At 33.1% G+C, this 27,879-nt stretch overlaps 1 protein-coding gene and 1 long non-coding RNA gene across 2 annotated transcripts in view; both read left to right on the top strand.

Annotated features, from left to right (window-relative positions):
• LOC139851938 (uncharacterized) overlaps positions 1–27,879 on the top strand; it is a 74,288-nt gene that overhangs the window by 8,499 nt on the left and 37,910 nt on the right. The window lies entirely within an intron of this gene.
• LOC139852247 (alcohol dehydrogenase-like 6) lies at positions 4,763–9,429 on the top strand. The gene is made up of 10 exons (XM_071841485.1): positions 4,763–4,916; positions 4,995–5,131; positions 5,865–5,911; positions 6,360–6,682; positions 6,772–6,854; positions 7,274–7,349; positions 7,818–7,879; positions 7,966–8,061; positions 8,152–8,313; positions 9,142–9,429. The coding sequence occupies exons 1-10, from the start codon at positions 4,862–4,864 to the stop codon at positions 9,259–9,261; spliced, it is 1,161 nt and encodes a 386-aa protein (XP_071697586.1). The 5' UTR covers positions 4,763–4,861; the 3' UTR covers positions 9,262–9,429.

Raw genomic sequence — 27,879 nt, 5'->3', positions numbered from 1 at the left:
ACCAGACCGACTGGGCCTTCAGGCCCAAATTAGCTTCCAAAGGAGATTCAAGCCCAACATCCACATGACCCAAATCAGAAACCTTATGGATTTTTGATGAGTCAGATGGGCCAATCCTTAGGCCCAAGTCTTGCAACGCAAAAGTAATAGGGTTAAAATCCATCGTCCAGGCATACAACACGATCGTTAACCACCAGAGATCGCCGACTTTTAACGTGATTCTATCTTAGGCATTGCCCTAGTAGAAATATAAATAGAAATTATTAAAGAAAGAACGGGTCTTCTCTCTCATTCTACATCAAGCTCTGCAAGCAAAGGAAATTATACAGGTATTAATTTTTCTATGTATTCTTTCATTAGATTATTGTTGTTTAATATATCATCTTGTTTACCGGATTTAGGGTTTGGTCATGAATACTCTACATGTGTTTATAGGTATTCAATTTTGCAGGGTCTGGTTTGAACAATTGATGTATATCTGTGCATGTATTTTGTAGTTAAATAGTCGTATACATTATACTTTTTATTTATTTTTTATTTTGTTTTAAACATAATCTCCACCCAGATGTTTGATTCATTGGTAATAGTTTCCCACAGACAAAACGATGGAAAATGAGATGGATTTTGTTCGCTTACCGCGGATTCCCATCCCTCCTCTCAGCCCGGAGGTTCAATATAACTGAATGAGAAAGCGTCTAAAATGATAGTGAAACAACATGAGCTTGTACTAGAAACCCGATGTCCCGCCAAGGTTACCTTCACCCCACCGTTTCTATTAGATACATCACAACCAACTTGTCGTAAGTAAACTAAATCCTTGATCTTATGGTTTTACAACATTCTTAGCTAATATGAACCCACTTTCAGAAATTTATAGGCTGGAAATACTAACTCTACATATGGTTTATTATTAGATACTAAGTATGAAGCCATGTTATTTAAGAAAATAGCCAATGCAGACCAAGCTAAGACATTTTTCAAGGTTTTGAACCCCGCAACCGGTATGTTCTGCTGTTTTTTAGTTATATATGGTGTAACCGTTTGAATTTATTTATTTATTTATTTTATTGTAAAAAAATTATTTAATTATAAATTTGTCTCATTATATTATAAAAATAATTTTTGTGCTCATGATGGGATACTTGTTTTGTTTATTTTAAATAGGGAAGGTAGATGAAGCGTATACCGCATCTTTGATCAAGCGCTACCGTGAAGATCAAAGTGACTCAAGTGTAACTGCCATGGCAACAACTTCTGGTAAACTTTCAATCCAATCTTTTTACCTTGAGAATAGATATATGGTTTTTTTAATTACTCTTTTGTTACACATTTGGCTTATTATTATTTTTCAGATGACGAGCTAGGAACACCTGTGCTCAAGCGGCACCGTGGGGAAACCAGCGAATCAGATTTAATCTAGCCATCTTAATTATAAGAACATGTTAATTCTTTAATTTATTATTTATGTATCTACAAATATTATATTTATATGCTCCTTTACTTATAGATAACTAAATAAAATGTGTCAAATTATTCGAGCTAACTTCTTGCAGTCTCTTTTTAACAAAATAAAATGTGCACATTCTAACCATAATCTCCATAATCTCCTACTGTCAACTAACTCATGGATTTTCAAATAACGATGTAGCACAGATCGTTCTACCTCTTTGTTATTCGGCTTATGAATTCCTTTATCTCCTTAGTTGTTTTAACGAAATTTCCACGTAAAGTCATCAGCATCCTTAAACAGTATAGTATACGAATTTCTACCCATTGCCCCACCACCTACACGAAAAATGGCGAAGGTCGTCAATCAAGTCGAAAATTGTTAGAGATCCTAATTTTGCAGAGAAATTTTTGAAAGGTTTCATGGCTAACTTATAGTTGTAATTGATAGTTGTTGATAGTTCTCCGTCTTTACTTATATTTCCAGGCATTTTCTAATGCTTTCCGGGCTCGGGTGTCATTATTTGCGGTTCCTATTAGTTGCTTGAAGCTCCGCTAGTCTTTAGGGTTAAGTGTGTGTTTTTTTAGTGTGTACGTGTTTCAAGGTGTCCAACACTCTCTTTGGGCATGTTTGGCACGAAGCTATTTTTGGAGCTTTTAGCCTTTATGAATAAATCCCTATCTAATAAAAAGTTTCGAATGGTAAAAGAGCATAAAACTTTAGAGGTTGGAAAAAGCCCCTTCTTCTAAATGCTACTTCAACAAAACCCTATGACCATATTCATACGAAGTTATATTGCGATAGCATCGTCAATCTCAATTTCATATGATGCTCTGGTATCGTTTATGAGATACTTTTTGTTCACTAATCAATAAAAACAATTAAAGGGTTCTATGTTGCAAGCTTGATGTTTGAATAATTTTTTCGTTACAATCTATCTGTTTGAATAATGTTAGTAACACTTATCTTCTTTGTACTGTTTTCTTTTAATAACACAACACCTACATTTTTGTTATGGATCAAGTTAGTCATGTAAGATGCAACAACAATTAGTAACACATGCAATAGTTAGTAATAGCAAAATAATGTAATTGGTTTATAATGTGAATGGTTCAAAGATTCTGAATGAAGTTGCTTCTGAATAACTATAGCATGTATAGTATGTTTGATAATTATTTTAAATGAATAATATGAATGATGCAAAATTCCTTTATTAACCTTTGACATGAATAAAATTACGATATAGTTTTTAATGTAAGTGTTTATGATATAAATTAAAGAGAAGATTCTATAAAATTTTAGGTGTTTAATGGTTAAGAAATAATTCGAGCTCTGAATGGTTCAACACTGAACGTTGAACCATTCAGCGCCATCTTTAATTCAGAGGACAGAAACAGACGCATTGAATGCTAAATAGTTCAGCATTCAGTGCTTAACTATTCAATTAAGAGATAAACATACACACCCTAAATCAGAGTATTATTTACTCTTAGGGTGTGTTTGGCGCAGCAGCTTGTTGGAGTTTATAGTAGTATGAGCTTGTGACTTTTTAATAAACCTCAAATCATAAGTTTTGTTCCGTAGACAAAAAAGTACTCGTAGAGCTTATGAAAATTATAAGCTCCTAAAAAATAAGGTACTTATAGTAGCTTATTAAAAAATATAGAGCTTATGAACTATAAAATAAGCTACAGAAAGTTATCAAACACTTATAAAAAAAAATTAACTTCAGCTACCAACTTTAAAAATAAAATTCAACTTCAACTTTAACCCATAAATTCCAGCTTTAACTATAAACTTTAACTCTAACTAATTTTATCCAAACACACCATAACTATAAAATTTGGGTTTGGAACGGGAAATGATTACTTTTTATAGATCGAACATAATTTTATTGCATTTCCCAAAGTACCCTATACTTGTTCTACCTACACATTGTCTCTTTAGCTTCTTATACCATTAATCTGTAATATATACACATGTTTTGCTCAAAAAACAAACTCTGTTTGTAATAGAAAAAAATTAATTAACTTTGTACCAACTTAACTTATGTGTTTTGACCACCACCATTTATCCCTTGTTTGCAAACACCACCACCAATCCATCATTGCAACCTGTAAATGACATTGGATAAATTTAAGGAAGATCACAATCGGAGAGATTGCTTGACGTGCTTAACGTAATACACAATAGATTTACAGCATTTCACTTGTAAATCATTGTCCCTCTCGCTTGATTTGACTGAATACATACAAGACTTTATTTATTTAAGCGGTGAACGAATGGCCGTTACCGGAATCATCGTCGGAGTTGATAAATGCAGCTAGGAGAGAGCTCCTATTTCAGTACAGGAGACAAGAGCTCCGTAAAGACAAAGAAACCGACGCTGCGTTAATAGAAATTTACGATTTTAAGTTGGATCTTATGTTCCATTTTGATATCAGCGATAATGACGAAGATATCGACCATTCCAGTATAGTGGTTGTTTCGTCGACGGTGAGAACAGTGGGATTTTCATTTTTACTGAAAAGAAAATCATTCGAATGTTCTTAAATCACACACTTCATTCGTAAATTAACATAATCACATGGATTGTTTTTATTTTTTTATTTTTCAAAATAACGAATACTATTAAAATTAGAATATCTTCATCAATAAATGAAGAATTCTATAAACTGATACAGCTACCTGACGATTCGTAAATTAACATAATCACATGGATTGTATCAATGACCAAGAAGGATGAAATGAATGAATTGTGAATAGAAAGAAAATTAACAAATACTCTAATAATTTATATTAGATTAAATTAATTATAGTGATGTAAAGGGTAATTTGGGAAATGTCAGTTAAATGATTTGGATCTATAAAATTTGGGTTTGGAAATATCGGCGCCCATAACTAAATTTAATTACGGAGTATGTTTTTCTTCTGCATTTTATCTCATCATACATCACTGATGTGGTATTCAGTTTTGTTGGTGTTGTTGTCGTGTTTATTGAGTTTTGTTGCTGTTGTTGTCGTGTTTTTGGTGTAGTTGACCAAAATAAAACCCAATTATTGCTTAAAACCCAATTATTACATAATCACATGTAAAGGGTTTTTTTGAGTCTGTTTCGAGTCAGTTTGTTTTGTAAAGGGTTGCTATCTTTGCACCCCCTTTCCTTTTTTGTTAGCCTGTTTCGTCATGTTTTCGTGTTTTCGTGTTTGGGAGTTCCATGTCGGTGTAAGGTCCTCCCAAGGTTGTTTCTTCTCGTGGTGATATATATTTTTGCTTTTCAAAAAAAAAAAAGTCACTTCAAGGCTTCACCTACTACACAAGCACTGTCAACCAACTACCCTGCAACTCCATCTGCCTACAAACAATACCCTGACTTCACTTGAGATTCCAATTCCAATCTTAACACCACAAAGATGTCAACAAGTTCCAATTTTTATAAAAACCCTGGAGGAATCATCAAATGCAAAGGTAAATTTCATTATATTCTTTCTTGATTATTTGATTAGCATACAATATAAAATAAAATAAATATGATTTTTTGGGCAGCTGCTGTGGCATGGGGAGCAGGGGAACCAATGACAATAGAAGAAGTTGAATTGAGTCCACCACAACCTTCAGAAATTAGGATCAAAATTATATCTACTTGCCTTTGCCGTAGTGACGTCACTGCTTGGCTCTCTCAAGTAGGTTTTTTTTTTTTTTTTTTCTTTCCGTTCCTTTTACAACAACAACAACAACAACAATACACAATCCAACGAAAGTGGGGTATGGGGAGGTGAGTGTAGACAATCATTCCTCGTACCCTAGATTAGAAGGAAGTCACTACTCCACCCGCTGGTATAGAACCCGCGCCTAGATAAGGTCGTCCCTCCCTCTACTCTAGCGCAAAAGAGATTGCTTCCTAAAGGACCTCCGGCCCGAAAAGCTCATAAGAACGAAATAGAGAGGGCAAATGATACGTACCTGTACTAGTAATGAGCGCCTAGCAAGAAGCAACCATACACAGTAACCATAAAGGGGACACATATAGCAGTAATGCACAACAGTAGGGCAAAGAGCATGAATAAAATAGTGCACATAACCATTTAATTTCAGGTAGACATACAGACAAACAAAACATATGCATATTCAGAAGAAGTTTGTTGATTTTGAGTTAGTGTGTACGGAGTATAACAAAACTGATAATGTAAGATTACTTAAATGTCCCTAATTGTAAGCACCTGATCATTTTAATCTTCAGGTTGCATCCAATGATCCAAACACTTGCTTATGAGTAAACAAATGATTAATTTAAAACATTTGATTATAACTAGATTGTTAAACAATAAATGAAGTAGGTTGACACTCAAAACATATCTCATTTTATTTTCGTTGGCTTGAATTTTCAGTTGTAATAACCGAATTTTGAATTTGCAGGCACAACCTCATTTATTTCCCCGAATATTTGGCCACGAAGCATCAGGGTAAATAACAACACTTCTGTTTTCATAACAACATTAGACAAGAAAGAAATGCAAAAAGTAAATTAAAATTAAATTAGGAAGCAGTCCAATTATCGTTTTTTATATACAGGTGGCCGAAAGTTAACTGCTGAATTGTTGATATATGTAATGCTGATTGACATTCTAAAGTGAATTGTGCGCACCTTTTGAAATTCCTTCGTATTAATCATCTAAGATATGTATTCCTTTGCACTGTATAAAGTTAAAATGTAGAATCCTGTTCATAATACATGGTTCTGAACATATAAAACTCTATTTTATTTCGTTAATGACTAAAGTTGCCTTTATTATATTGTTTTAGTTCCCTTTTTGGGCCTGAGTGATCCAACTCGCTATGCGAGCTGACTAATCTCGAGGCGACATCTCGTTTTGCGAGTTACAATCTGCTAAATATCGGGTAATTTTGCAGGATTGTTGAGAGTGTGGGACCAGGAGTGACCGAGTTCGTTGAAGGTGACCATGTTCTCACTTTGTTTATTGGAGAATGCATGAGCTGCAAACACTGTGTCTCCGGTAAAAGCAATATTTGCCAACAATTAGGTTTGCAAAGGAACGGTGTAATGCATAGCGATCAAAAAACTCGTTTCTTTATCGAAGGAAAACCTGTTTATCACCATTGTGCTGTTTCTAGTTTCAGTGAATACACAGTTGTTCATACAGGGTGCGCTGTCAAAATCCGCAAAGATGCTCCTTTAGAAAAAGTTTGCTTATTTAGTTGTGGGGCTGCATCAGGCAATATTCTATTAATATCCTATTTAATTAATTAATACATACCTAATTTTTGCATTCTATTACTAATTTAGGCTGGAATCATTTTATAGGTTTTGGTGCTGCTTGGAATGTTGCTGATGTTTCTAAGGGATCGACGGTTGCAATTTTCGGTTTGGGAACTGTAGGGTTATCTGTAAGTGTGTGAACCTTGTTTCATAAACTTTATGCTGGTTACGTGTAAAGTATATCGATCATTATGCATACTATTTTGCATTGTTGTAAAACTGGCCGGTTTGGAGACTAGCCCGTCCTGACTCGCCCAAAAACGTCTTAAAAGTCGGTCAACGCTAAAAATTTGGTCAAAGTCGGGTTTGATTTGGCCGAGTCGGGTTTGAGTCGGTCAAAGTCAAAGTTAAGTCAAAAAATTTGTATATGTTAAAATTGGCTTTTGTGCCATGTATCTATGTTTGAATTATTTATATATTATGTTTGATATATTTGTTCGTAATATATACATGTTTAATCTATTTATTTCTAAAAGTCAACGTTGGTCAACACGCATGACTCGTCCCCGACTCACGACTTTTACAACCATGTTTTTTTGTCAATAAGGTTGCACAAGGTGCCAAGATCAGAGGAGCATCCAGAATAATTGGGGTAGATACAAATTCCGAAAAAGAAGAGAAAGGTACAACTCTATTTGTTATAGATAATGGGTGTGTTTGGCACATAGCTTCTTGGAGTTTATGAGAGCTTATTGGAGCTTGAGCTTATGATTTTAATAAGCTCCAAGTCATAAGCCTTGTTTGGTAGACATAAAAAGTGGAGCTTATGAAAATCATAAGCTCTTACAAAATAAGCTACTTCTAGTAGCTTATGGAAAAAAAAATAGAGCTTATGAACTGGAAAATAAGCTCCAGCTATTTTACCAAACACTTATAAAAAAAATAAACTCCAACTCCAGCTCTAGTCCATAAGCTCCAGCTCCAGCTATAAGCTCCAGCTATAAGCTCCAGTTCCAGCTAGTTTCATCCAAACACACTCAATAATAATATCAATGTAGTTTAATGAGCTTGATATCTATGATACACTTTAAAAATTTGATATCACGAGTATTATTTCGTGACTCGGTTCTTGATTTATGTTTCTTCCTCAGCAAAAGCTTTTGGAGTAACCGATTTCATCAACCCAGATGAGATTGAAGAGACAGTTCAACAAGTACTAGCTTCCGTTTGCAATCATTTAAACTATTTATGCTCAATAAAAACTATGTTGCAGTAGTTGATTGTTGATTTTGTTTTCAGGTTATAAAGCGAATGACTGATGGTGGGGCAGACTATTGTTTTGAATGTATTGGTGAAACTGACATGATAGCTACTGCGTTACAATCTTGCTGTGACGTAATGTTCTCGCTGTTGTAATCAAAATCTCATTAATATATATTTATAATAAATAATAATGTACTGATATGAGATACTTGTTATATGTAGGGCTGGGGTGTGACAGTTACACTCGGGGTTGCAAAGACGAAACCCGAAGTAACAGCTCATTACGGATTATTTCTTACTGGAAGAACACTAAAAGGATCTCTTTTTGGAGGATGGAAACCAAAGTCAGATCTCCCAGCCTTAATTGATATGTACTTAAAAGAGGTAAGATTATAGTGTATTAGTCGATAAACTACCTTTTAGTTGAAAGAAAACTCAAAAAAACTGCTAGTAAAATAAGTAAACGAACAATAAAGTAAGATCGACAACCTCACCACACACGTTAATCGAACAAAAACAACTATTCTTGGTCAACTATTCTAAAAGGTTGTACTTTTTATGTGGCAAAATGCCCCGCTCATTACCAACCGAGCTATAAAACACTATTTGTTTGTTAAGATGTTTTTGTCTGAATATCTGCGGACCATGTCTGTAAAGAATATGTGGTCTAAAGGCATGTGTGCTAAATAGTGAAGACCGTTTGTTTTTATGTATGCAAAATAATTCAATCCTGTCTGCAATACTTAGAAGCATATTTCTAAGATTGCGAATTTGCAGACAGAATAAAACATATTTTTATTTTATGTCTTAAAAAAACAATTAGTTTGCTGTAAAAACGTTTGCGGACACGCAGACATAAGACATAATAAGATCTGCAGATTGAAAAACAAACAATTGATCACTTTATCAAACCTAAAGCCATGTGCAATAATAACAAGCCCATTAAGTCATTTGGGACATTTACAAAATGTTCAAAGTAGGAAAGATTCTACACACACAGTGGCGGAAGGTTGTGTAACCCAAAGGGGTATCCGTCCCACCTGGATTTAACGGGGAAAAAAAATTATACACTAAAAAAAATTCAATATAAAATAAGGGTTTTTTTAGTGTTTACCACTGCTGACAATAAACAATTTATTAAATTTTTACATCCGCCCCATCTGTATCCGGGTTCAAGTTCTGATAATGTAACATTGGCTCATGTATGTACAGGAAATCAAGATTGATGACCTCATCACACACAATTTGCCGTTTAGCGATATAAATGAAGCATTCAGGTTAATGATCGAAGGGAAGTGTCTACGTTGCGTTATGCACATGCCTAAAGAATGATGCAAGTAGGTTCTTGGAGGATCACACTGTTATGACCATTTTCCAGAAACTTATGCTTCTTGTTGTGAATTGTTAAGATGCTCATTTTGTGTAATGAATAAGTATATTGAAGTTATATAACATATAAAATTTGTTTTAAACTATATAGGGTATACAGAGATCTAATCTAAGAGGAATGTATATGAATTTAGTCATTTACTCAAATTAAATTTCAACTATTACACTACCGTGAGTTAGGACAGTGATAACTTTACCCGAAAATATAGAGATTGTTCTTTGACAAGACTATGTGTATATGGAAAAACAACTTACGGTATTTATTAGTGTTATAAAACTTAGTTTTGCTCGGCCTGAAGGAAAAAAATAATAATTATAACAGCGGTATAAAACAAAAGCGACAAAGAAAAGCGTCATGTAGACCTCATGTTAACGTCATTAACAGTAAAATATAATAAAAAAACTCCAAGTTTTAGTATTAGTATATAGTTATAATAATGATGATAATGATAATAATAATATATTAGGTAATTATGTAATTATTTTTTAACAAGACTGTGTCTATATAGAAAAACAACTTATGGTATAAACTAGTTGTGGAGCCCTCGCTTCGCGCCGGGGGCTCCGTTTTGAGTGCGAGTTAATAAAAAAAGTGTTTCCTTTTGTGAATCTATTTTGTAAAAAAGAATTTTTTTCGACATCTAACAGTGAAGGGTTGTTCCTTTTGTGAAAGTTGCTTCTTTTAGCGTTAAAGTTAGTTGATCTATTTTGTAAAAAAAGTTATTTTTCGACATCTTTTGGTAGCATTGAAGGGTTGTTCCTTTTAAGAAAGTTGCTTCTTTTATCGTTGGAGACAAAAAAAAAATGTAGCACAGTAGTGGCCTATGTGGGTCCTACTGTTTGAGCGCAATGTAGAAACCGGTAAAGTGTGGTGGGTGTTTTTGGTGTTAGTGATGGGATATATAATAATTTATAATATAGGTATAAAGTAGGGGGTTCGATTTGTATTTTAATAAAAGTTAGGGGTTGGTTTGTAAAAAAATAAAAAATTGAATAGTACTATTTATAACAAGTAAGACAAATTGTGTCTATTAATTATATTGGTAATAAACGTTACAAAAGTTGGTTTCGCTAGGCCAACGGAAAAGTAATAATTATAACTCAGCTGTTTAAAACAAAAGGGAAAAAACGTCATGTAGACCTCATGTTGACATCATTCACAGTAAAAATGTAATCAAAAACTCCGACTAGTAGTATAATATATAGTTATAATAATGACGATAATAATAATAATAATAATAATAATAATTATATAGTTATAATAATGACGATAATAATAATAATAATAATAATAATAATAATAATAATAATAATAATAATAATAATAATAATAATAATATATTAGGTAATTAGGTAATTTTGTAATAATATATAATATATTAATAATAATAATAATAATATATAATATATTAGGTAATTAGGTAATATATAACGTATGTTTTTTCAATACGCAATACTCATGCTACAATAAACGTGGTCTGATTGTGCAACCACACGAGCCAAACGCCTCAAACAAACTTTTCTATTTGTTTTTATGTTGCATTTCAATGACTACATTTCTATCTAGATTTTTTATATAATAAATATGTTTTTGGTTTTCATTATCAATGTTTTTTATATGTCTACAATAACTGTTTAAGTATTTTATATTATGTTCAACTTTTAAAGTTATTTACATACATATATGGTTGGTTTTTTAAATTTTAAGTACATACATTGTAGACAGAACAACTAACATAACTACTTACATTAAATACAATAATCATAAACATTATTTCTTTACAAACACTCACATAGCCCCGCGAATTCGCGGGTCCTCCACTAGTTATTAATTATTACTCCGTATTAATAATTAATAATTAATAATTAATAATAAAAATAAAAATAAAGTATTATTAAGTAATCATATATAGGCATACCAAATCGCCGATTGACTTTTCATCCATTTTTTACATGAGCAATACAACGCTTACAAAGTAATTGTATAATGAAGTTTACAAATTAAATTGTTATACAAATTTTTTTCGCAATGTTATTTATTTCATTACTCAATTATTTTGTGTCACAACGAGGATAAAGAAACTCGAGCTTTGATGCGGGGTGATTTTGATTGGTTAACGGTTGGTTAATTGAACGTTAAAAGAAAATGGTTAACGTTTGGTTAATTGAATGTACAACAAATAAAACTATGAAAATGGAAGGTGAAAAAAGAAAGTGAAAATTGTAACGGCCCTACGGTTGGTTAATTGAAAATAAAAAACCAAAAAAACGATTAGCGGTTGATTAGTTGAACTTAATATACGAATGGAAAAAAAGTGAAAAAAAAAAGTAGTTAAAAAATTAATGATATAAAGGGGTTTCAAAAAATAAATAAATAAAAAGATTACAAAATTACTTTCGAAATTAAGGGTAATTACAAAACTACTACTATGAATAGTATGCTCATCTCATGGCTATTACTATGTATTAGATAATTAACTAGTTGTTGTACCCTCGCTTCGCGTCGGAAGTTCGGTTTTCATTGTATTTTATTGCGTTTAGTTTGTAAAATTATTTCGTGGCTAAAAAATGATGTCGTTGAAGCGCAACTCGAGTCGAACTAAAAGGTATAACCCGTGAAAGATTTAAATGTTATTTTAAATTAACAATACTAGAATTACTAATTAATATTAAATATTAATATATAAATATCTGAGTAATATATATATATATATAAAAGCTCGTTTAGACTCGCGAGCTTAAATGAGCTCGACATTCGTTTATCAAATGAGCCCTAACTTAGGCTCGAACTCGGGCTCGAGCTCGTTTAGGCTCGACTCGAATCGAGTTTTTAACGAGTCGAGCTCGAGTAACTCGGCTCATTTATAGCCCTAGGTATGATAGAAACATACAAATGAATGTAACAATTAACTCAGCATGATGAAGTCGAGAAGCAAAAAGTTAATTTGGACTTTTGGTTGGAAAAAAATAGACGATGAAAAAAAAATTAAATCAATTTCAAGAGTAATAAAGAAATATAGTTTTAAAAGTTGGGTCTGAAAAATTGTTGGTGAAAAAAAACAGTTCCTAGTCTCGTGACCTCTTAGTAACGGTACTGCGCACTAGACCACTCAGCTGGCAACTAATTTGTTAAATATATTAGATAACTTTGTATATATGTACTCCATTCCGAGCAGTTACAAAAGACAAAATGGATGGAAGAAATCTACCCCTGGATTTGGATTTTATTACAGATATACCCTAATGGTATATCTGTTCGAGCCCGGTTCGGGGCATTCTTTTCCGCTCTTGTGAGTGTTTAACTAGGGGTGGAGAAATGATTTCTTTTTATTCTAGGATAGGGGAAGGATTGTCTACATCCCACCTCCCCCATACCCTACTCATATGGGATTGGGTATTGTTGTTGTTGTTGTTGTTGTTGTATACCCTAATGGAATAGTGCTTTTTTTTGTCTTGTTGTGTTTTTCAAATGAATATATATATAATATGTCTATCTCCGCGTTTAGCTATGTAATTATCGACTTTTAAAAATTTAACGTAAAATCAACGCGTATGAAAAGTACCCCAAATATTTAGCGTTTTTTAAAAAGCGTATGTTTTGCGTATAGTTAGTGACATTGTTCCTAAAACTATTTCGAGTTTAACGATGGTGTCAGAAAAATTTAACTCGTTGCGAGCGAAAAGATATGACCCGTTGAATATTTGGGTGGAGTTTATTTAAGGTTTTTTATGAAAATGGTTATTTGACACTTTACTCCCCTAGTTGGGGGGTCGATTTGAATATTTGAAAAAAGTGTGGGGGCCTTTGTTGGTGTCATGAAATTTAATTAGAATTAAAAAATGTGAGATGATGAAAATAACCCTAGTTACTATTCACCATTTTTGTCTGTTAGATAATATAGAAATAAAGGAATGAAAAAAGAAAAAATTTGGAAAAAATAGTTTAAAAATTAATGGTAAAAAGGGGTTTCAAATCATAATAAATAAAAAAATTATCAAATTACTCTCGAAGTTGAGGGAAATTACAAAACTACCATTAGTATATATTAGACAATTTTTTTATGAGATTTCATTAAAAGCAGAAGTGCAGCAGAGGATACAGCTCAAAGACTTAAGAAAACACCCATGATCAACTACTCCTATGAAAGCACAAAACACATCATACAGAACACCTTTTATAGTTATTGGATCATACTACATGGGTCTTTTCTCCAATTTCCAAGTCTCCAATTGTCGTTTTGCCTCTGCTTGACAGCCATAAGTGCCATAAAAAATTGAAGATTTGAAATGATATTCTCTTTTAGTATCGAAATTCTTTGCTTCTGTGACCCGTACTTGTTGCGCCAATTCCATATCAACCATAATAGAATGTACCTTACGAGTAACACCCCAGCTTAACATGACCACAATATTGTCAGCTTTGCCCGCAGGCGCACGGATTTTTCTTGGTGACCACACACAAGAAGCACTTTCCTAGGAGTTCACCCATCCTGGTAGTGCTCTCGCCCGAGCACGCTTAACTACAACGTACTCGCACACCCGCTCTGCATGTGGTCTCAAAACGCGTTGTGTCATTTAAGCGTGGGTATTACCTTATAATCTCATGATCACTCATGTCCGTGGGCGATGTGGAATTTGCCTAGGGTGTTACATTCACCCCCCCTCAAGGACTCATCGTCCTCGATGAGGTTTGCCCCACCACCCCCAATGTAACATCCCGCCTTTTTCCGTTAAATTTATTTTTAACACCGTCTTTTTTTTTAAATAATACCTTTCGTTATTTAAATTCGTAGTTTCCGTTGACTAACGTTCATAATAATTCCGTCATTTAATTATAACATCACTCGTTTACTCGAGCGTTTTTAAAATATTCGTTTGGTTAATTCCCGCACCCGCTTTGAAACTTGAGGGACTAATCTTGGCACTTGGCCAAATTTTGGTAACTAGTCACCACCACCTCCCACCATCTCATCCATTCATTTCTCACTTCATCTTCTCCCTCTTTTTCTCTCTTCCATTTTAGAACTCAAACACCCATCTTTATAAAATCATCATCTAAATCCGGATCAAGAAGGAAACATCAAAACAAATTACATTTTCGTGATCCTCTCTTCATCCTCTACATTTTGGTACCAATTTCATCAAGTTTGGGTAACATTTCTAAAACTCTAGATTTTCTCTAAATTCGTGTTTTTATACTTGAAATGGTGTTAGTTAGTGTCTATGGCTCGTGTGTAACATGAATATATATTTTGTTTGCTCGATTTGTTGTTTTGAGTAACTAGTTTGAACATTTGAAATGGGTTTGCTTAATCTTGCATTTTGGAAGATTAAATGTTGTTTGATTGTTAAAGTTCATGTTTTAATTGTGTTACTAGTATCACTAGCTTCGTTTTGATGCGTAGGTTGATTAAGAAAACTTCAAACACATGATTATTGATTTTTGTGAATTTTGATTAGGGTTTGATAGACTTTGAAATGAACTTTTGATGCGTTGAATGCTTGTTAATGTTGTTAGTAAGTGTTTAGATGCAATGTATGCTTAATTACCTTCGAAACGGCATATCGTATGTGTAAATTGGATTCCCGAATCATAAAATACGTTTTACGAACTTGAAACTTTGAAAATAAACCTTTCTTGATCAATTGACGAGTTTTCGGTTATTGTAATTGATGTTTTTGCTTGTGAAAGGTAGTTAATTGTATTCCTTGTCAAAAGAGCTTTCCAATGATATAAGATGCGTATTCTAAGTGTTTACGGTTTGCGTTTTGTGCTAAATTGAATTTTGGATCAAGACTTGAACTTTTGAAACTGACCAGGTACCAGGCCACGCCTAATGTCGCGGCGCGACACCTCTGGCCGCGGCGCGGCAATAGCCGTGTTTGGGTTCTGACCTACTTTGTCAAATTTCGAAAAATGTTTGCTATGCTACGCACCTCTGATTCACATGTAACTTATTCTAACATGCTTATATATGAATAAGAACCTCAGAAAAATAGTTCGGGACCCGACCCGACCCCGTTGACTTTTTCGTTGACTTTGACCAAGTTTGACTTTTAGTCAAACTTAACAAAACACTTATACAATCGTTCTAATCTTATTTTATACTTGATTCTTGCATGAAACTTGACAACGTGATTCACATGCTATATAATCGAGTCGTAATGAGCCATAGGACTAATTGAACACATTTCGCCCGACCTTGTGTCGTAACCGGTTAATTGATACAACTTACTTGTTTAGGTCAAGGCTAAGCAACATTCATGCACACGTTTACTTTGTGAAGTACATTTATACTCGTGCACTCGAGGTAAGATCATAGTCCCATCTTTCAACAACTTTTATACTTTTAAATCATGGGATGAGAAACATATACGGTTTTATACTACATACTTTTACACTTTGAACACAAGTACGGAAACGAACATTCCACGTGCGGGTTTGAACAAAAAGCCTCAATTCAATTATCATTAGTTACACTTGCAGGGTGTAAACGAGAACTTATATTATGTGATCACATGGGCTTGACGAGCCTCATTCGGACGGTTCGCTACCGTTAGCGGATGAAATATATTTTCGGGTCTAGTGTATGTTCTAACACTACGCAAAGGGTGCAAAACAGTTAAGTTTGATAATTGGGTGCCCGGGATACAAATAACAACTTTTGGAATGCAAATGATTTTGATAATCATCTTATATTAAATCTTGTGGTTCAAATACAACGTTTACTAAAACACCTATGATTTCACCAACGTTTTTCGTTGACAGTTTTCTATATGTTTCTCAGGTTCATACATGGCTATTTGATACATGATTCCGCGTACACTCATACTTGCTTGGGGTCAAGCATACATACATGCATACGCTAGTGATAGCACCTTTAGATTCAAACATGTTGTTTACATACTTACGCTATTTATAGCAAACCGTGACTTTCAACTTATATTATGTCGCAAGTTATTTCATTTATACTTTGCAACTTCTGTAAACTTAAACTTGTTGTCGAACCGTTTGGTAAACTAAACTTTGTAAGTTTTGTACATTTCAAATGAATGCGACATAATTTTGGTCAAACGAGTCTCATATAGGGACTACGACCACGTAACGGGACCTAAGTTAGCGGCGCCGTCAATGACGATTTTGTCGGGTCGTCACAGATGGTATCAGAGCGTTGGTTGTAGGGAACTAGGATGTGCATTAGTGTGTCTGACAGAGTCGTTAGGACGCATTAGTGAATCTAGACTACAACCGGATAGTTAATCATTGCATCCTGACTTGCATTTGCTATAGATAGCACTTACTTGACTATTTGTGCATATATACTTGAATCTTTCTTAGGTGAACTCCATAATGGTACCAAACTTTCATCATACGAATCCTTATTCTGCCACTTCCTGGTAACACACGTAAATTCGAGATTCATGCGCGTAAGGATGACAACGACTTCATTGGTCACACTTGTCCGGGAACCCTGTCTCCCAGATTATGATTCGCCACCGTTTCAACTTACTATCGGTGTCACACCGGTGTTTGATGATGTAGCGTGAGGGTACGAAATAGTATTATTTTTACTAGGAAATACTACAAAATATGACACAAGTTTTATTAATTTACGGATGGGATATACCTAAACCTTGCTACAACACTATAGGCAGTGTACCTAATCGTAGAGTAGTGTAGTTTTTAGTAAGTCCGGTTCGTTCCACAGGGAGCTAGTGATTACGTACTATATTTTTATAAAACTATATTTATATAAATATATATATATAAGTAGTAATATTATTATAAAAGGGGGGTTTTTACCGTTTAATGACCGGTTTGTCGATTTTATATTTTTAAGCGTAAAGATAAATGACAATAATTAAAGTGCGTAAAATAAATAAATGACGATAAATAAAATAACAGTAAATAAAATTGCGAGTAATAAAATGACAGTAAATAAAGATACGATGAGAAATATAATAAAAGAATTATGCTTATTTAAACTTCCGTAATCATGATGTTTGACGTGTTGATTTTAATTTATTACCATGGGTTAATTGTCCTTTGTCCTGGTTTATTTGATACGTCTATCTGGTTTTTGTCCATAATAGTCCATCGGTCATAAATATAAAGTGCGAGTATCCTCGTCAAATTACCCTTATACCCGAAGTCAAATATTCCAACTAATTAAGGATTTAAACTGTGACGCAGTTATCACTTCTGTCAACAATTACACCAGTTATCACTGTATGTAATCTACCCCTGTTTTGATTAGATATGAATATTAATTTACCCACTTGATCAGTTTGAATAATCAATTACCCAACCCGAATAATTAATTAAATGATTATAATAGATTCCATATGAACGTCACTAAATAGGACAACCATAATCATTATTAATTATTAGGATAATTAATTTGAAGATAGGTTCGACAGACTCCAATGAGTTGTCACTCAATTAGACAATACCCCCCATCTATTAATAGTCAATAGTCCAATTTCCACAAGTGTCGTTCTTTTGTTCAAACCCCAATTATGGTACAAAGCCCAATTACCCAATTTTAGTAATTAGCCCAACATCATGATTACTTCATTTTAAATAAGCATAATAACGACTTAGCTACGAGACATTAATGTAAAAAGGTTGAACATAACTTACAATGATTAAAAATAGCGTAGCGTTACACGGACAGAATTTCGACTTACACACTCAAACGATCTCTATCATAAATCTTATTATTATCATAATTTAAAATTAAAATTAAGATTATTGTTATATCTGATTACATTAACATTATGATAGAGAATTATAAATATAGATATTGATATTTGATATAGAAAAATAAGAAAAAAAATAGAAAGAAAAAAAGATCGAAAATATATCCTCCTCTTCAATTCATCGTAAATCATCGTTTTATAGCGAATTTAGAATTTGAAATTTTCATTTACGACCCCTGAACTATGCTCAATTAACAACTTTTTATTATTTAATATTATTCTTATTATGATTTATTTAAATATTATATTTTATTCTTGTGCATAGTTGACTCGTAATTTTTACACCGTTGCGTCGAGCGTTGAGAGTTGGTTCATGTCCTGGTTCCGGATTTTCGAACGTCCTTTCGTACAATTTTATATCGTGTACTTTGCGTTTTGTAACTTGTACTCTTGTCATTTTTAGACGTTCTTCATCAATAAATTGAACCTTTTGAATTGTATCTTGTACATTTGAGCTTTTTGGACGTTTTGGTCTTTCAAATCTTCGTTTTTGTCTTTAAATCTTCATTTTCGAGCGATTTGCGTCTTTCGTCTTCGCACTTATTTATTTAACTATTACAACTAAAAATAAGGAAATTACATTTAAAAACTTTACATATTGGAACGATATTGCTACTAAATATATGTTCATTTGGAACACTATCAAATATCCCCACACTTGAGCGTTGCTTGTCCTCAAGCAATACAGAACTTGAAATAAAAACATACATGAATCACTTTTTTATTCATCACACTTTGTACATCAGTGATTTTGATATAGCGGTATAAACAATGACAGTAATGATGGTTAAAGGTGGGTGTGTCATCCACAGTTGCCTCGGGTTTAGGTCAACGACACTTGCAATCAAATAGCCGATTTACTTTCGGTTTCCAAAGCAAAGTGCACATTTGAAAGGTGGTTTACAGTCCCACATGACTATTAAAATGTAGATCCTTAAAGGAAATTGGATCTTTATGAAAACATTTGATCTTTTGAAAATTCAAGCTAGATTTTACCCTAGACAAGTTTTCTGATTTGATCCACCATTGGTGTTGCAAAATATATTTGTGGATCAATATTTTGGCTAAAAACATTTAGGTTCGTGTAATCCACTGCTATCCCGGTATCGGAAAGCACACATCCAGTTTACTTGTTCCGTATATTACCTTTCGGCAAACTACCGTCCGGTTGTAAAGGAAAGCGATGAACAAGAAACTGTTAAGGCAATGTCTAATGACATGCTTTTGGTTATGGTCTTTTAACGTGTCGGATGCTAGAACTATCCTTGGTAGGAGCGATAGTAAAGATCATCCTATAATTTTTCGGTCTGGCACAAGGTCCTGTCTCTGACCATGCTATGCAACCACCGTTCTTACGGTTGACACCCGATTTGGTTCAGGTGACCTAATGAATTCCAGGTGAATTCCTAGGATTTTACGTTCAATGGTAATGAACGCATTGAAAATGGATTTTCAGAAAACAAATCGGTTTGCAATTTTGATCAAAATATTTTCTCGTTCAAGCTCGAGTTTAGATATCATTGAATTTCATGAGTTTGAATTCTCAATCTTTAAGGTCAATCTCTAGGATTGAGTAATATCAGTCTTAAAAGCTGATTTTTAATCTTTAAGGAGATTATCCTTTCTGGGGATCTGATTCATTAGTCTTATCAAGCTAATTTGCACGGTGCCCCCCCATTATACGAGATAAATCCTTCTCATGGTTAGGATAAATCTGACCACTTGGCAACCCTGTTTGATGCTGAGGTCCGTGGATTTCCTGCTGATTTTAGAGATGACTTTTCTAGATTTTTCGTCAACCTACAGCTGGTCTGGACGACAACTTCATGACTTAAATCAAGAAGCGCGTGTCTTTTTCGGAAGACTTTACTTCCTTCAAATGATGGAATTGATTCATCGTGTAGATCCATCTTTCTTTCAAATGTATTACAGTAAACCGGGTAAAACTGATTAGTATCGTCCAAAGCAAAAGTACCTGCAATAATCTTGTACAAAAATATGTGATATTTGTTTTAAATTGAATAACTTGGTACATTCTTCCCACACTTAGTTTCTTTCTTTGCCTTTTTATTTTCTTTTATTTCATTTTAAATGAATTCAAGCATTTTAGGGTGTTTCTCAATTTATGTCCTTTCCGAGGTAACGATAATTTCGGTATTATCACCTAGTTTTCACCGTTCATAAATATGTATAAACATGATTTTAAATTCATTTAGTTGAAAATTTTTCAAATTTTCACAAAATTTGGCAAATAAACTAAGTGCAAACCCGAGAGAATTTATAACCCTTCCCCACACTTGAGATCATGCAATGCCCTCATTTGCATGAAATCAGACTATAATTATAAATTCATGAGGGTGATTAGTGTAGAAAAGTGATTAAAAATACCGAGTTTGTAAGCATATTATTTTACATCACATTTGATATTTTGCGTCTTGTCGTCAAAATTAGAAGCTTTTGCTGAACTTAATGACATTCTTTGAAAGTGCATTGTTTTACTCTGTTTTGTACATAAGATAAAATACAAACATATATATATGTATATATATTTTTGAAGTTTGGTTTATAACCCCACTTTTCAAAAATTTATAAAGTATAATATTTTTGGCATACTTTAAATCAATAAAATTAAAAATAATGATAACAAAATTTGTCGCCCCGCCCTCGGGTAAAGTAATTTCGGCTCTATGACCTAGTCTTCATCTTACGACGAATTTTATAAATCATTTTTTTTTTTTTTTTTTTTTTTTTTTTTTTTCAACTTAATGAAATAAAGTAAATTTTGTTTTTAAATATCACACAAAACTTAAAAGCATATTAATTTCATATAAAACCTAAAAAAAAAAACAAAAATTCAGAATGGGGGGAGAAAACTAGTTCTTTAGTGTCTGCTAGCGGAAAAGACCAATCGGATTCCATTCTCGGAACTACACGAGAACAGAACAACTAACTCTAGATAACATTTTCTTAGAACATTTGAATCTCCCCACACTTAGGTAGCTGTGGTGTCGAAATTGTGATTAACTTCATCGTCAATTTCTTTTGGTCCATAATCAACTTGCCTATCTGTGACTTTTTCTTTAAGCCATTGGTCGGATTCCTGTGTAATATCCACAATTTCAACTAGCTTCGCCTTTTCTTTAGGCGACAAATTGGATACTAACCGGTTACATAACTTGAAGTTCCCCTTACTTTTAGCATCGCGAATCCGTTTAATAAGTTTCTTCATTGAACTATTAATAACGGGATCATTTAATTTCGTATCAACAACGGGGTTCTTTGTTATCAGGTCATCATTAGGTGTTACTTCATTTTCCCCACACTTAGGCGTTTCATTATTGCTAAGCACTACCGTTGGAGTTGGTAAAACCACATGGTTATTACCAATCGTTTTTACTGGTTCAACGGTTTTGGCTGGTGGAGATTTAGACTTTCGAATCATAAAGGTGATCGATTTGTCACCACTTTTAAGTGTCATTCTTCCATTTCCTACATCAAATAACGCTCTGGTGGACGCTAAGAATGGTCGACCTAAAATTAGAGGAATGTTTGGGTCTTCTTCTATGTCTATGACAATGAATTCGACTAGAAACGTTAAATTGCCTACTTGAATGGGTAGGTTGTCAGCAATTCCAACTGGGTGCTTAATGGTTTGATCAAAGAGTCGAACACTCATATCCGTTGGAGTTAACTCACCTACACCTAATCTCTTATATAAGGAAAGAGGCATAACACTTACACTCGCACCTAAATCTGCTAGTGCATCATACATCACACAATCACTAAGTAGACAAGGAACAATAAATTCACCCGGATCACCTACCCTAGGTGGAGGTTTTGGTGGAACTGTCTTCACCGGGTTTATATTTACGGCTTTTGTTTCTTGCACTTTCTTATTCTTTTTCTTCTTCTTCTTTCCAGAGGTATCACAATCTTTATTACCTATCACTTGCTCATACTCAACTCCTTTTCTTGGAAACGGGATGGGTGGTTTGTATGGTGCCACCACTGGCTTTACATACTCGGGTGGTGGTGGTGTAACTTTTTCATTGTTACTCACATCTAAAACCTTCCCATCTTCTGGAGCTGGTTTTTCAGAATTCGTTGAAACCATGTTAACATTCTCATTCCGAGGATTTACTTCAGTATCACTCGGTAGCTTTCCTTGTTCTCTTTCACTTATTAATCTAACAACAGTACCTACTTGTTTTTCTAGATTCAAAATGGAAGCTTGTTGAGTTCTAAGTGACTGATCAAACCTCTCGTTCGTTTGGGTTTGAGATGTAATGAATTGTGTTTGAGATTCAATCAGCTTTGCCATCATTTCTTCTAGATTTGGCTTTTTCTCTTCGGTTTGTTGTTGTGGTTTATATAAGCCAGGTCTTTGTTGATTGAAAGTGTTGTTTTGAGTTGGTTGGTTATTCGGACCTTGTTGGTTATACCAGTTATTTTCGGGTCCTTTTGGATTGTAAAGAATGTTTTGATTTCGATTTAAGTTTAGCCTTGGCGGTTGATAATTATTTTGATAATTATTTCCCGGCCTTTGGTTCATATAGGAAACATTCTCTCGTTGTTCCATCGTTGGTTCAATGTGACAATCTTTCAATAAGTGTGGTCCACCGCATTGCTCACAACTGATTCGTATTGCGTGAATATCTTTATTCATCTTTTCCATTCGTCTTTCGAAAGCATCTATTTTTGCGGAAACGGAATCAAAGTCAGGGCTAGAATCGGCTCTAGCCGCTTTAGATGATCGAAAGATATCTTTTTCTTGATGCCACTCATGAGAGTGGGAGGCTGTATTATCAATAATTTTGTAAGCTTCAGTTGCGGTTTTCTTCATAATGGAACCACCAGCTGTTATGTCGATGTCTTTTCGTGTGGCGATGTCTACGCCTTTATAGAAGATTTGTACTATTTGAAAAGTATCTAATCCGTGTTGAGGACATCCTCTCAACATCCTTCCGAATCTTGTCCACGCCTCATATAATGTTTCATTTGGATTTTGCGCGAACGTAACAATTTCTCCTTGAAGTCTCACGGCTTTGGATGCCGGAAAGAATTGTTTAAGAAATTTTTCAATTAAAACATCCCATGTGTCAATCGCCCCTTCAGGTAACGATTCTAACCAATCTTTGGCTTCTCCCTTTAAAGTCCAGGGAAACAACATGAGATAGATCTGCTCATCTTCCACTTCTCGGATTTTGAATAGTGTACAAATTCTTTTAAACGTACGAAGGTGTTCGTTAGGATCTTCATTCTGCGCACCACTGAATTGGCATTGGTTAGTTACCATGTGTAGAATTTGTCCTTTGATTTCATAATCTGGCGCATTAACTTCTGGCTTAATAATGGCGTGACCTTGGCCAGTGCGCTTAGCTCTCATTCGTTCTTCCATACTTAGAGGTTCTAGATTTTCCATGATTGGAAGTGTTGTATCTGAATCACTAGAGGTTTCTGATTTAATGGTTTCTTCCTCAACAATCTCTGTTTGAATGATTGGTGGTTCCGGAGGAATAATTAATGGATCAGGGTCTCGGAATTGTCCCTGAGTATTCTCCGGATTCTCAATTGTGATATTGGTTTCAAAAACTGGATTATCGGAAATTTGAGTTGAAGTACTCGGTCGACTTGATGACGAGTCTAAAGAAAAATCAACGGCAGCTATATTTGTTAAACGATGTCTTGATCGAGTTACAGGTGGTGAACGTACAAAAGGTGGTGAACGTCTTGCTCGGTGCATTCACTGAATATCCTATTAGTTTTAAAAAGGAAAGAAAAATTATAATAAGTTATCCAACCAATAGACTTTTCTGATTTTGCCCACGTTTCGAATAGCCAAAAGATGCAGCAGAGGGGCAGGATTCGTTTGGTCTCAATATAATTGAGGACTGTTTGGCTCCAATAACCCGGTCCACGTACAAATCCAACTATTACTACGAACCAGAAAATTTTGATGTCTATCAATTTAACCACTTAAAATAAATTTTCGTAATTTTAAGAAATTTAGAGAAGAAGTAGAAAAAAATTCTAAGTCCTAAAAACTAGAATGGCGAGAAATAAGAAAGAAATAGATTGCGCGTCGAAAAATGTCGAAAAATAAAAGGTCGAAAAATAGGCGTCGAAAAATAAAAATAAGAAAGTAGTGCGAAATACGGCGTCGTAAAATTCTAAAGCACCTAAAACTTAGTCTAAGGAATAAGCACTTAAGGGATTTTACGGCAAAGCCTAAAAATTCTAGAAGTAAAAATAACTATGGCAAAACTAAACTTAATACTAAAAGTTGCGACTATAGTCTAAAAATCTAAAGGTAATAAAACTAAAAAAAACATTTTTTTTTATAGACAAAATTTTAAAAATATATATATTATTTTTTTTTTAATAATTTTTTTTTTTTTTTTTTTTTTACGTTTTTGTTTTTTTTTTACGTTTTTTTTTTTTTTTTTACGTTTTTTTTTTTTTTTTTTTTTTTTTTTTTTTTTTTCGTTTTTTTTTTTTAAAATTTTTTTAAAAAAAAACGATTTTTTTTTTTACAAATTTTTTTTTTAAAAAACGATTTTTTTTTTTCTTTTAAAAAAAACGATTTTTTTTTTTTTTTTTTTTTTTTTACACAAATTTTTTTTTTTTTTTTTTTTTTTAAAAAACGATTTTTTTTTTTTTTTTTTAAAAACGATTTTTTTTTTTATAAATTAATAATTTTTTTATAATTATAATTTTTTTTTTTAAACTTTTTTTTTTTTTTTAATTCATTTACTATTCATGAATAGTAAATGAAAATAAATTAATTAATTTACTATTTACATGAAAGCGACATGATAGCAATTATTAATTATAAGTTACATAATATACCCCTGAAGTATTTAATAAATACGACTTTTGTTTTTAAAATTTACGTAAACTTTTATTCTTAAATATTTTTATATTATTATATTCTATTTCAATATTATTATATTATTATATTCTATTTCAATATTATTATATTATTATATTTTATTTCAATATTATTATAATTAAAAATATAGCGTTTTAGCGTTCCCCGGCAGCGGCGCCAAAAACTTGATGATGTAGCGTGAGGGTACGAAATAGTATTATTTTTACTAGGAAATACTACAAAATATGACACAAGTTTTATTAATTTACGGATGGGATATACCTAAACCTTGCTACAACACTATAGGCAGTGTACCTAATCGTAGAGTAGTGTAGTTTTTAGTAAGTCCGGTTCGTTCCACAGGGAGCTAGTGATTACGTACTATATTTTTATAAAACTATATTTATATAAATATATATATATAAGTAGTAATATTATTATAAAAGGGGGGTTTTTACCGTTTAATGACCGGTTTGTCGATTTTATATTTTTAAGCGTAAAGATAAATGACAATAATTAAAGTGCGTAAAAAAAATAAATGACGATAAATAAAATAACAGTAAATAAAATTGCGAGTAATAAAATGACAGTAAATAAAGATACGATGAGAAATATAATAAAAGAATTATGCTTATTTAAACTTCCGTAATCATGATGTTTGACGTGTTGATTTTAATTTATTACCATGGGTTAATTGTCCTTTGTCCTGGTTTATTTGATACGTCTATCTGGTTTTTGTCCATAATAGTCCATCGGTCATAAATATAAAGTGCGAGTATCCTCGTCAAATTACCCTTATACCCGAAGTCAAATATTCCAACTAATTAAGGATTTAAACTGTGACGCAGTTATCACTTCTGTCAACAATTACACCAGTTATCACTGTATGTAATCTACCCCTGTTTTGATTAGATATGAATATTAATTTACCCACTTGATCAGTTTGAATAATCAATTACCCAACCCGAATAATTAATTAAATGATTATAATAGATTCCATATGAACGTCACTAAATAGGACAACCATAATCATTATTAATTATTAGGATAATTAATTTGAAGATAGGTTCGACAGACTCCAATGAGTTGTCACTCAATTAGACAATACCCCCCATCTATTAATAGTCAATAGTCCAATTTCCACAAGTGTCGTTCTTTTGTTCAAACCCCAATTATGGTACAAAGCCCAATTACCCAATTTTAGTAATTAGCCCAACATCATGATTACTTCATTTTAAATAAGCATAATAACGACTTAGCTACGAGACATTAATGTAAAAAGGTTGAACATAACTTACAATGATTAAAAATAGCGTAGCGTTACACGGACAGAATTTCGACTTACACACTCAAACGATCTCTATCATAAATCTTATTATTATCATAATTTAAAATTAAAATTAAGATTATTGTTATATCTGATTACATTAACATTATGATAGAGAATTATAAATATAGATATTGATATTTGATATAGAAAAATAAGAAAAAAAATAGAAAGAAAAAAAGATCGAAAATATATCCTCCTCTTCAATTCATCGTAAATCATCGTTTTATAGCGAATTTAGAATTTGAAATTTTCATTTACGACCCCTGAACTATGCTCAATTAACAACTTTTTATTATTTAATATTATTCTTATTATGATTTATTTAAATATTATATTTTATTCTTGTGCATAGTTGACTCGTAATTTTTACACCGTTGCGTCGAGCGTTGAGAGTTGGTTCATGTCCTGGTTCCGGATTTTCGAACGTCCTTTCGTACAATTTTATATCGTGTACTTTGCGTTTTGTAACTTGTACTCTTGTCATTTTTAGACGTTCTTCATCAATAAATTGAACCTTTTGAATTGTATCTTGTACATTTGAGCTTTTTGGACGTTTTGGTCTTTCAAATCTTCGTTTTTGTCTTTAAATCTTCATTTTCGAGCGATTTGCGTCTTTCGTCTTCGCACTTATTTATTTAACTATTACAACTAAAAATAAGGAAATTACATTTAAAAACTTTACATATTGGAACGATATTGCTACTAAATATATGTTCATTTGGAACACTATCAGTGTTCCTTACTATCTACCACTTCTTGTTACTACCATCACTACTCTAGGTGAGTATCGTCATCGCTAATTATCACTACGGTTGCGTACTTTTTGTTATCATGATTCGTTACTCTTTTCGTGCCTAAGGGCATTATCGCTTGACTTGAACCGCAATGACGTGAACAATCATTTATACACTTCCCTCGGAGAACGCTTCTTTATAGTTGCACTAATTCTTTCGATTCAATACGAGTCACGTTAGAGACGTCGTTACACTTTGTTTATTTTAAACTTCACGATTACACAAACTTGAATCTATAGAGTGATGTGGGAATGGAGGTATGAGTTAGCGTAATATAACGACACTCGATCAACGTGGTTATATTACGGTAAGTCATACCAAAGTTCTAATGACACATGATGGTGGTTGGACTCGATCAACCTAATCACCACCATGTGCCATGTACATGACTTTATTTTTCTTGTTTGAACATCCGACAACTCCGAGAATACTGATAACAACCATACCCGGGACACATCGTCGATTATTATCAAACCATACTTATGCTTCCGAATGAATGAAAAATTCCTTCGACTTCAACCATATGCTATACGTGTATACTATCTCGTTTTCGCACAATTTTATCGACGAACTACAAAATGCTTGGTATGCTCACATCGAGGGGGAAACCTCTCTCGCTTTACACTCGCACTTTCGTATAAGGAAATCTTTATTCTAAATTCTCAATGGAGGGAGAGACTCCTCACGTTATACTAGTATTCGCCTCGAGGGTGAATAGTCCTAACGAACGTTTTTAGAAACCGATAAATCTTCCGCGGCGCAAAATTCTTGAGAAACAGAAACTTGTTCCAACAAACGTTTTC

Source organism: Rutidosis leptorrhynchoides, chromosome 6 (genome assembly GCF_046630445.1).
Source record: "Rutidosis leptorrhynchoides isolate AG116_Rl617_1_P2 chromosome 6, CSIRO_AGI_Rlap_v1, whole genome shotgun sequence".
Classification (NCBI taxonomy): Eukaryota; Viridiplantae; Streptophyta; class Magnoliopsida; order Asterales; family Asteraceae; genus Rutidosis; species Rutidosis leptorrhynchoides.
The sequence above is the reverse complement of the archived record's forward strand: the minus strand, read 5'-3'. Positions and strand labels throughout refer to the sequence as shown.